General features: G+C 52.7%; 1 protein-coding gene across 1 annotated transcript in view; it reads left to right on the top strand.

The window, feature by feature from the left end:
- TRAPPC12 (trafficking protein particle complex subunit 12) overlaps positions 1-11,526 on the top strand; it is a 70,509-nt gene extending 58,983 nt beyond the window's left edge. Inside the window, exons 10-12 of the mRNA XM_077750936.1 lie at positions 10,055-10,155; positions 10,688-10,775; positions 10,898-11,526. Coding sequence (XP_077607062.1) covers positions 10,055-10,155; positions 10,688-10,775; positions 10,898-11,140 — 432 coding nt within the window. The 3' untranslated portion in view covers positions 11,141-11,526. The remainder of the gene's footprint in view (positions 1-10,054; positions 10,156-10,687; positions 10,776-10,897) is intronic.
- Positions 11,527-11,904: the final 378 nt, after the last annotated feature.

Genomic DNA, 11,904 nt, shown 5'->3' on the forward strand with positions numbered 1-11,904 from the left:
CAAATCCTGAGCAGGCGCCATGCCGAGCCGCTCCCCTGTGGGGACCATCAGCCACTTTACAGATTAGCAAACTGAGGCTTCGCTCTGGTTGAATGACCCACCCGAGGTCCAGAAAACCGGTTGAACAAGGTGGCTCTGAGCCCAGAGCTTATTTCCACTAAAGGTGGGTCCCGTGCTCCTGCACCCCGTCGTCCATGCACACCCCCATCCTACACACACACAAACACACACATGCACACCACCCGTCCTCCACACACACACATGCACACCCCCATCCTACACGCACACGCACACACACCCCCGTCCTCACTACACACACACACATGCACACCCCCATCCTACACACACACACACGCACGCACACCCCACCCTCCACACATGCGCACGCATGCACACCCCCGTCCTACACACACACACACACACACACACTCCACATACACATACACGCACACCCCACCCTCCACACACACGCATGCATGCATACCCCCATCCTCACTCCACATACACACACATGCACGCACACCCCACTCTCCACACACACGTGCACACCCGCATCCTCACTACACACACACACACACACGCAGGCATACCCCGTCCTTACTGGATGCACGCACATACCCGCACCTCTCCTCCTCCTCCCACAACCGCACCACTCACGGGGAACACAGAGGGACCCACAGTGGGTTCCAGGGACAGCCTGACAGTGGAGGCGGCTGTGGTCTCGGAGCCCTTCCCAGGGCGCCCGGGGGCCTCTGCTGTGGGGCAGGTGGGGGTGGAGGCTGAGGAGCGCCGCTGGAGGCCGGAGGACCAGGCTTTTGTCTGTTCTCGGTGCTTGGCCAGCAGGTGAGCCCAGGAAAGCCACCAAGTGGAGCCACATCATCTCTACACCATGGATGCTCCTGAGTGTCCCGTGGGGTCACCGTGCAGACAAAGCAGGGCCCTCCTTGGAAGGGCACAGTGCTGTGGGGACGCCCAGCTGGCTCAGTCACTGGCGTGTGCAACTCTCAATCCCGGGGTTGTGAGTTTGAGCCCCGCACTGGGTGTGGAGATTACTCTAAAAAATTAAATTTTAATACAGTCCTGTGCCTGGGATCTAATAGGTGCTCAGTTATTACCCTGATTATCAAGATAAAATATCCTGTATCTGCTCTAATTCCCCACCACTCAGGGTGTCTCAGAAAGTTCATTTCTGCGTCCTACTTTACATAATTGAAGGACTCCACGCTGGACTTCCATTTAAAGTCCTGAGATACAAAGCACACCTTGCCGTGGGAGTCATGGGTCTGACAAGACTGAGGTGCGGATCTCAGGTCTGACTGCACCAGAGCCCGCGGGGACTTTTGGAGACTTCCCCGCACACGTTTCCGGGCCAGCTCGTCGAGAGGGTCCAGAGCTTCCATGGCTCTGACCCCCCGCCTGCTCCGGGGAAGGTGGCGAGCAGTGCAAGGGAAGCTCTTGGTGTCCCCGGTTCTCAGGGCTGAGGAGGTGACTCGTGGTCAGGAATCCCCATGGGGGGAAGACGGGTCACGAGAGGCAGGCTGACTGGACTCCCTCAGGTCCCCACCAGGTGGCCAGGACACCTTACCACTGCGGACCATGTATGCCTGTCACTGATGCTTGTGTCCCTGAAGGACAGCTGTGTGAACTTCGGTTTTGTGAAGGAAATGGAGATGGCAGTGCTCACCGTCTATAACGTGTTCCCACCAGAGCTGCTCAAAGATGGCCTCGCTTGGTTCACAGGTCATTTGTTACCGCATCTGCGTGCCACGCAGAGCAGCCGGGTGTGGGCAGGGTCTTGGGTGGCCGGGTCAGCGTGCCGCCTGATGCGTGGGGAGCTGAGGAGAAGAGAGGGTGGCCGCTGAGCGGGTCTCATGCTCGCACATCTGGAGCCTTTATGGAAGCCGAGCTTCGATGGCACATAGGTGTGACGGGCCAGCTTGGTCGTGCACCTCCCGTGGCCTGTCCTGTGATCCGCCAGTGATGAGGTGCTGCGACAGAGAACCGCTTCCTGACCGCTCCATAGGGAGCCCTCCGTGCCGCCTCAGTCCGGGTTCACAGCACAGGGCTCCCTGGGAGAAGCCACACGGTGGCTTGAATTCACAGGGAGCTCCAGGGCTTTCTGGACCCCTGCAGTACAGAGCAAGTCCATGGGCCCACTGGCCATTCCATATGGCCACGCCACTTGGCCCTGCCCTGAACCCTCACCTGCTTCATGACACCCGCGCGCTTGGGTTCAGAAACGGTGCTGGGACGGCTCCTCCAGGCCCGTCTCCTGCTGAGGGCTCGTGGCATCGTCCCCCCAGAGGGGCCCAGAGGCAGCGTGGGGAAGTGCGTGGGGCGTCCCTGCCCCCAGCCTCCAGCCCCAGCTGGCTCCGATCACCCCAGACTACTACCTTAGCCTCCTGCAGTGCCGTTCCGTTCCGTCATCCTTGGTCACATGGCTTACCCATCAGGTGAGCTCACACCTGGAGCCCACGTTCAGGGCCCCCCCAGATTCGGCACTAACTTCCACCCTCCAGCCTCCTTTTCTTCCTGCTCGGAGGTCCTTTCCCTCTGCCTGCCTGTGCCGGTCCTGCCCATCCTGCAGGGAACCGCAAGGTCTCCCGGACACCTCGATGAGCCTTCCTCTGACTTCTGTCCCAGGGCACATGGCTCAGGAGCTGAGCGGGAGAAGACAGGCGGAGGAAGCCAGTGCAGGGCCGTGTGGCTCTGGGCAGGTCATGTAACCTCGCTGGGCTTCGGTCCCCTCTGTGAGATAGCATGTCGGGGACCCCTGCGGAGATTGGACTGCGCACAGGGCCTGGGACACGTGTGGTTTAGTGGCCTTCTGTGCCTCTAGGCCTCCCACCGGACTCAAGCAGTGGAGCACGCCTCCTGCCTGCCAGCCAAAGGGCAGAGCCACCCTGGAGAATGGCTGGCCCCACGATGTCGGGGTGGGGAGCTTCCTAGAGCCACTGAGGCACACAGGCTGGGAGTCCACAAGCTGCTGTGAGACGTGCACGCAACACCTGGCCACGTGGACGGGCCACGCTCCAGCCCCAGAGCCGTCCTTCCGGCACGTGTGCTCCTGTCTAACCTTGCGCCTCAGCTCAGATGAAAGACGTGTTGGATTATCGCATAAGATGATGAGAAGCAGTCACCGAGGGCGAAGCCTGGTGTGATCTGTTAGGCGGCCCCGAGAGGCCCGTGATGGTGCAGAAAGAGGAAGTAAAGGACCAGACTAGCCAAGTGGAACGAAGCTTCCAGAGAATACCACCCGGCTGGGCACTACACCGCCCTGGGTCTCACACTGCAGTGTCCCACCCTGTGTCGGGCCAGCAGGCTCAGCCACAGAGGAAGGCGCTTGGGTGGATACCTGGGGGGCAGACGTGTGCCACGTTGTGTTACATCTAACAAAATGTACTTTACTGGAGAGGAGCTACCCTCATTCTTTCCAAGAGGCTCAACCTAATTCCCGTTACGAGCGAAGGGTCGGCTGTTCAGTCTGTGCACTGATCACATGATGGGTAGGAAGACCTAACTCAGGCACACAGGTCAGGACAGAATGTTGTAGATGCAGTCAGTACCTGGATGGAAGGGAGCAGGCCCTCGCTGCTCCCACCGCACACCAGGTGCCTGGGCCTGCCCCTTCTCAGCCCCGAGTCTTTCTCCTGCCCAGCCTCCTGAGAGCCACGGCCATCCATGCAGAGGACGTGAGCAGTTGTTACGGGGGTCTGGTGGGACAGGGGCCCCCCTCCTAAAGGCCCACGGAGGCTGCAGACACGATAGGGGTGCTCTGTATTGGAGGGAACCCCTCGCATGATCCACAGAAGGGCGGATGAAACACGTGCACACGCACAGGAAGCGTGTCTTCACACTTTGCGGTGACTCCACACTCGAGGCCCCCACCCCGTCTTTCAGCCCGCAGGAGAGGAAGGGTTGGGGGCTCTGGGGGCGGCCACACGGCTGGGAGGTGGGTGTGCAGGGCAGTGGAGGCTCTGCGGGGCGCGGGCCGTTTGTCCGTCCTGCCTTATTCCCGGCAGGGCAGACACGGCAGGGACAAGGCGTTGGAAGCGAGGAAAGAGCTCCACGCTCAGGCTCAGGGCTGCGCGGCGCGGGAGGCCCCGTGGGGGTGTCGCAGGAGCACCTGCCGGAGGGAGTGGATGGAAGGCAGCAGTGTTACTGTTACTAGCGTGTGTACACTGATCTGGGGGGCCGGCCCCATCGGGACATAGCAGTTTGAGATTTTAAAACACAGGGGCACCTGGGCGGCTCAGTTGGTTGAGCATCCGACCTTTGGTTTCAGCTCAGGTCATGATTTCACCGTTAGTGGGTTCCAGCCCCGTGTCTGGCTCCGCCCCACCCTGCAGCGCTTGCTTGGGATTCTCTCTCTCCCTCTCTGTGCCCCTCCCCCACTGAGTGTGCACGCTCTCAAAACAAATTTTAGGTATGAAAATATTTCATGTATACAAACATAAAAATTTGGGCTAAATGGTTTTTCTAGACAAATTTCCGATCCGTGTTTCCATAAGTAAAGTTGGTTGGCGGTAAATAGGAAAACCCCCGAGCTTTCAGCTGCTCTGAATCTCACGGCAGGGGCAGCCTCCCAACGCTTCTGCAGGGCCCCTGCTGGTGCCGAGCCGCTGGGACGAGATGTCCTCACTGTCCCAAACTGGTGAGGCCCCCGGGGACCCCGCATCTCCACAGGGCCGCCTGCTGCACACCTTGCAGGGTGGGAGGGAGCCCAGCCAGCTGACCCGGGTGAGGCCAAGGAGACAATGCGAGGCCCTGAGCACTTGTAGTTTCTGCTGCAGAAATGCCTGTGGGATTCGTCCCCCCAAAGGACAGCACCTGTGTCCGGGGGAGGGGAGCCCCTGCACAGGCACCTCTGTCCCCCCAAAGGACAGGCACGCTCGGTCTCTAGGTTCACAAGTGTGTGCGCGCAAGAGTACTTTCCTCACAAGCACTTGGTATGTGTCTTCCATCTTCACAAAAATGAGTTGGAAATTTCCTTTCACTGTTCTCTGGCACATTTTGGATATTTTGGAATTCTCTGCTCCTTGAAGGTCTGGACAACCACCTAAGAAATCTTGGGCCAAGCACTTGCTGTCTGTGGGCATCGACACTGACCACCGGCCCTCATTTGTTACTGTTCTAGTCTGCTTTGTTACTGTTATACGTCTGAGGGTTTTTCTCTGTGTCTGGGATCCGTTTTGATAATTTAAAGTGTCCTAGGAAGTCACCTGTCTGGTCGTGAGTTCACATACGTTTGCACTGAGTTCTGTAAACTAACATCGTTTTTGTAACCATGGCAATTTCCTTTCTATCCATAGAGACTTGTCCTTTGACATTTATAATTCTGTTTGCACTTTGTCTTGACTAGTTCATCCACTTACTATCTGTTGTTCTCTCCAAATAAGCGGGGTTTGAGTTATTAAGTCTGTTTATTTGCTTGCTGGATATCCTACAAAAATTTCAGTTGCCTTTTTTTTTTTTTGCTTAATTTTTAAATCATTATAACATAAATGTACCAAATGAACATGTTATACACCTTAGATTTATACAACGTGTCAAACATATTTCAATTAAAAATGAAGATAATCAATAGCGTCGACACCACAGATTGCAGGGAGAGATGAGCTGTGCTTGAAGCGCTTGGCATTCCCACCACATCTTGAAAGCTTGATAAACACTATTAGCTACAGTAACTTCAGCGTGGTCAGCAATGTGGACATAGGCGACTTGGTTCTCTTCACTGGGACCTCAGATAAAATGACCGCATTGTAGGGGATCAGACTTGCCAGCCGAGGGCACAGACGGCGTTGAGCCTGCGTGGACTCGAGCTCCTTGGAAGTCAGCGAGGGAGAAGTGTGCAGCGAGAGTGTCAGCCCATGTGGTGCCCATAGGGAAGCGACACGTAAATGCCATTCTTTGTTGTGTCTTATTTTTCTTCCTCCTCATGTGACTTTCTGGGTTGCTGTGGATTGGTGTCAACTGGGAAGGGTCGGTCCCATTGCAAACTATGCACTGGACTGTGGGCTTCACAGATGCTGGGGGAAGACAGGAGGCTCCCGGAAAAGAGACAACAGATGCCTATCACAGCAAAGGCTGTGACAGTCACAGTGTTGTTTTTGTCACCAGACACCAAGCCCATCTGTAGGTCTCCTCTGGAGGAATATCTGTCCGTTCCTATCTTCTTTCCGTTTCTTTAAAAATTTTTTAATGTTTGTTTATTTTTGAGAGGGAGAGAGAGTGTAAGCAGGAGAGGGACAGACAGACAGGGAAACAAAACGTGAAGCAGCTCCAGCTCCGAGCCGTCAGCACAGAGCCTGACGCAGGGCTCGAACTCTCAAGCCATGAGATCATGACCTGAGCCGAAGTCGGACATTTAACCGACACCCAGGTGCCCCCCTTTCCGAAAAAATTTTTATGTTTATTTTTGAGAGGGAGAGAGAGAGTGTGTGTGAGCAAGGGAGGGGCAGAGAGAGAGAGAGACAGAATCGAAGCAGTTTTCTGCCCATTTTGTAATTGCATTATTCATTTTTTTGATTGTTGAATTATGTAAGTTGTTTGTATATTTTGGATATTAACCCTTTAGCTGAAATGTTTTTTACAAATATCTTTTCCCATTCTTAGGTTGTCTTTTAGTTTTGTTGATTATTTCCCTTCACTTTGCAAAAGATTTTTATTTTGATGTAGTCCCAGGAGTTTATTTTTGCTTTTGTTTTCATTGCCTCAGGAGATGTATCTAGAAAAAAGTTGCTGTGGCCAGTGTCGGACAGATTACTACCTGTGCTCTTTTCTAGGACTTTTATGGTTTCAGGTCTCACATTTAGGTGTTTAACCCATTTTGAGTGTGGTTTTGTATATGGTATAAGAAAGTGGTCTGTTTCATTCCTTTGCATGTTGCTGTCCAATTTTCCCAGCACCACTTGTTGAAGAGACTTTTTCCCATTGGACAGTCTTGCCTCCTCTGTCGAAGAGTAATTGACCATATAATTATGGGTTTATTTCTGGGTTTTCTGTTCTGTTCCATGGTCTGTGTGGCTCTGGTACGAGTCCCATACTGTCAGGATGACTGCTGCTTTGTGGTGGAACTTGAAGTCTGGAATTGTGATGCCTCCAGCATTGCTTTGCTTTTTCAAGATCACTTTGGCTATTCGGGCCTTTGTGGTTCCATACATGTTAGGATTCTTTGTTCCAGCTCTGTGAAAAATGCTGTTGGGTTTTGATAGAGATTGCATTAAATTCATAGATTGCTCAGGGAAGTATAGACATCTTAACAATGTTTATTCTAATCCACGAGTGAGGAATGTCTTCATTACCTTGTGTTAGTTATCTTTATTTCATCAGTGTTTTCTAGTTTTCAGGGTTACAGGCCTTTCTCCCCTTTGGTTAAGTTTATTGCTAGATATTTTATTAGTTTTGGTGCAGTTATAAATGGGATTTTTTTTTTTAAGTAGGCTCCATAAATTGAACTCATGACGCTGAGGTCAAGAGTCTCATGTTCTACCAACAGAGCCAGCCAGGCACCCTGGGATTATTGTCTTAATTTCTCTTTCTGCTGCTTCATTATTATTAGCGCACAGGAATGCAATAGGTTTCTTTATATTGATTTTGCGTCCTTCAGCTTTACTGAATCCAGCTATCAGTTCTAGGACTTTTTTTTGGTGGAGTCTTTAGGGTTTTCTGTATATAGTATCCTGTCATCTGCAGGTAGTGGGGGGTTTACTTCCTCCTTACCAATTTGCATGTCTCTTACTGCTGTGGGTTTGCTGAGGCTACAGCTTCCACCACCATGTCGAATACCGGTGGTGGGAGTGGACACCCCTGTCTTACTCCTGACCTGAGGGGAAAGGCTCCCACTCCCCTCACTGAGTATGAGGTTAGCTGTGGGGTTTTCATATATGGTCTTGTTATGTCAAGGAATGTCCCCTCTGAACCCGTTTGAAGGGATTTTATCACGAATGGACATTGTTCTTTGTCAGATGCTGTTTATGCGTCTGCTGAAATGGTCACATGGTTTCTATCCTTTTTGTGCTGATGTGATGGGTCATGTTGATTGATGTGCAAACACTGAACCAGCCTCTCATCCCAGGGATAAATCCCAGGGATTGCAGTGAAGTTTTTTTAATGTATTGTTGGATTCGGTTTCCTAATATTTTATTGAGGATTTTTAAATCTGTGTTCATCAGAAATATTGGCCTGTGGTTCTCTTTTTTTGGTGGTGTCTTCATCTAGTTCTGGTATCAGGGTCAAGCTGGCCTCATAGAACGAATTTGGAAGTTTTCCTTCCGTGTGTGTGTGTGTGTGTGTGTGTGTGTGTGTGTGTGTGTTGTGTGGGGTTTTTTGTTTGTTTGTTTGGTTTTTGTTTTTTGGGATAGTTTGAGAATAGGTATTAACTCTTCTTTAAATGTTTGCTAGAATACACCTGTGAAGCCATCTAGTCCTGGACTTTTATTTGTTGTGTTTTGATTACCAATTGTTTCTTTGCTGGAAATGGGTCTGTTCAAATTTTCTACCTGCTTTAGTTTTAGTAGCTGACATGTTTCTATGAGTTTATCCATTTCTTCTCGGTTGTCCATATAGTTTTTCATAATATCTCTTACAGTTGTTTGTATTTCTGTGCTGTTGGTGGTTATTTCCTCTCTTATATTGTGACTTTGAATTTTTTTCCTTTTTGAATGCGTCTGGCTGGAGGTTTATCAGTTTTGTTGATCTCTTCAAAGAACCAGCTCCTGGTTTCATTGATCTGTCCTGTTGGTGTTTTTAAGTTTCTGTATCATTTATTTTTGCTCTAATCTTTATTATTCCTTCTACTGGTTTGGGGCTTTGTTGTTCTTTTTATACCTCTTGTAGTTGTAATGCCAGGTGGTTTATGTGAGATGTTTTGGTTTTTTGAGATCGTCCTCTGCTTCGCTTCCTTCTTAGAACGGCGTTTGCTGTATCCCAGAGGTTTTGTGATTTCATTTTCATTTGTTTCTATGTAATTTTTTCTTTGACTTCTTGGTTGACCCATTTATTGTTCAGTAGCATGGTATTTAACCTCTGTATTTGTGGAGACTTCCGGATGTTTCCTTGTGGTTGATCTCTAGTTTCACAGCGTTGTGGTCAGAAAGGGTGTGTGGTGTGACTTTGAGCTACTTGACTTCATTGAGATTTGTTTTGTCGCCTAATGTGTGATCTGTTCAGGAGAATGTTCTGTGGGCATTTGAAAAGAATGTGTCTTCTGTCATTTTAGGATGGAATGTTCTGGATAGCTCTGTTAGACTCATCTGGTCCAGTGTGTCATTCAAAGCCACTGTTTCCATATTGATTCTCTGTTTGGATAATTTGTCCATTGATGTGAGGTGATAAAGTCCCTGATTATTATTGATTAGTTTGTTTTGGTTTGTCATTAACTCTCCCTCTGGTACGCCTCAGCATCTCTCTGAATGTTGCTTCCAGTCTGGATCTCTGTGGGCTGTTTGCTGTGCTGGCCCTTTAAGGGCAAGGATCCCGCTCTGCCTGAGCCGAGCCCAAGCCAGCCCCCTGGTTTTCAGAGCTCAGGCTTTAGGTCCTGCTTGTAAGAACTCACAGATTCCCACCCCTCTGATTTTCAGAGCCAGATGCTCTGGGGAGCTGACTTCCCGGGTGGGCTCCCTGGTGTGATCACCTGCTTCTCACCCATCTGCGCCCGCTGGTGCTGGGCTCCTGACTCGCCTCTGCGGCCTCCCCCCTGCCCCCCCCCCCCGCCCCCATGTTTGTTCTGCAGGCTTCGGATCGCTCGCTCCCTGGTTGTTTGCATTAATGTGCGTGTTTTCTAGGGTCCTCCTCTCTGCCGCCTCCCTGAACATTCATTTGTGTCCTTTCAAAGGGTACACATTTAAGACTTTTTAATAAGACACGTATGTTAACTTCATTTCTCACATAAACGTGTTGACGTTCCTTTGTGTCCTAAATGGCACTCGCTTTTACAAAGTGACGATTAGTGATGGTGACCAGAGCTTCCTGCTGACCCATCAGGCGGCTGTCTGTGCGGATGTATGTTAACCGGATTGTCACCTGACCTGACTCAGTAACTCTGTCAAAACAGATTGGGGACATAAAAACAGCTGAGAAGTATTTTCAAGACGTGGAGAAAGTGACACAGAGATTGGATGGACTACAAGGCAAAATAATGGTTTTAATGAACAGGTAACCCTGTCAAGTCCACGCTTCTCCAGGGTCCCTGGAGAACGTCCCCGCCCCGCCCGTTCCCAGCCCTGACACAGCAGTCACCAGCCACCGGACAGGCTTCCAGACATCCCCCCCTTGTTTCTCAAGGCTTTTCCAGCTTATGTCGCCCGTTTTCAGCATGAATTTGCATAACCGTTCATTGTCCCTGCTCTCCCAGCCCGCGTTTCGGGGTGTCCCCATCTCCCAGCCCGCGTTTCGGGGTGTCCCCACTACTGGAGCACACAGTGGGGCTGGGGCTCTGCTGACCCAGATGAAGCCTGTGCCCAGGGTGAGGGTCGCACAGCAACAGGGATAACGAGCGGGCAGGCATCCCCTTCTGCAGGAAGTCATGACCCGTGTTAGTAAGAGGCCAGACACGCTGCGGTTCGCTCCGCCGAAGCGTCACCGGGCCGTGTGGGGGCCGCTCCCAGCAGCGGGCTGCCGGCCTGACGGCAAGGGGCTGTGGCTCCCCTGCCCCCCTTACCGGCTTTACCTGTGGTTCCTGTTCCAGAGCCTTCCTCCACCTCGGTCAGAATAACTTTGAAGAAGCCCACAGGTTCTTCACAGAAATCCTCAGGCTCGAGCCGACAAACGCAGTGGTAAGATCCGACGTGAGCGCGCGGCTGGGGGCCGTCCCGGGCCGTCGCAGGGGTCACGGTGCTCGGGGGAGGGTTTCTGGCGGTGGCCGCGTCCGACCCGTGCATGTGCCCCTCCTGCCCAGGCCAACAACAACGCGGCCGTGTGCCTGCTCTACCTGGGCCGACTCAAGGACTCCCTGCGGCAGCTGGAGGCCATGGTCCAGCAGGACCCAGCGCACTACCTGCACGAGAGCGTGCTCTTCAACCTGACCACCATGTACGAGCTGGAGTCGTCCCGCAGCGCGCAGAAGAAGCAGGCTCTGCTCGAGGCCGTGGCCAGCAGAGAAGGGGACAGCTTCAACACCCAGTGCCTCAAGCTGGCCTAGGACGGCCTCCTTCGGGGGCCGCGGGGCTTCTGTGCGGGGCAGACGCCAGAGCGGGCACACGGACCTGACCGCTGCATCCGGGGACACCCCTCTCCCCGGTGCCCGGGAGCGGGTCGTCTCCCCCAGAGCACGGCCTAACCTTGGGTGGCTGGTTAGGCTCCAGCCAGCCCGGTGCCCACAGCCCTGCCACGGTTCTCGAACGTGGGGTCTGGGCAGCGGGCACGGGCAGCAGGGGTCCATGCCATGCACCACGTCCCTTTTGTTTGTTCCTGGAAGCTGATCTGCTTCACCTCTTAATTCTGTGCGCAGAGGAAGGCCCGCCAGCCACCCATCCTCACCCTGTAAATCCTCGAGTACCTTTGAGCATAAAGGCAGAGAAACACCAACCAGATGGCCGTTCACCTCCTCCCGTTCCGCCCTCTCATCCCAGAACTGAACACGTCCCCTGTCCTCATCTGATTCTTTTTCAGCTGATGCCACACACCTTGGACAGGCCTGACGAGGGGGGAGACAAGCCACCGTATTTCCTTGGTGTTCTGTGGTCACAGGGAGGTGGGGCAGGCTGGGGCGTGTGCAGTCTTCCATCCCGAGTGGGGACGCGTGCGCAGTACTTAGCCAGTAGCAGGGAGGTGCGTTTTCTCCTCTACTCTTCCAGGTTCCTCGGTTGGTCTAATAAGCAAACTGACATGAGAGAGGTTAACGTGAGGAAAGTCTGCTCACGTACACGCGGGGATGCGGAAGAACGGGAGACCCAGGATCAGCCA

Source organism: Crocuta crocuta, unplaced genomic scaffold (genome assembly GCF_008692635.1).
Source record: "Crocuta crocuta isolate KB4526 unplaced genomic scaffold, BGI_CrCroc_1.0 scaffold129, whole genome shotgun sequence".
NCBI lineage: Eukaryota > Metazoa > Chordata > Mammalia > Carnivora > Hyaenidae > Crocuta > Crocuta crocuta.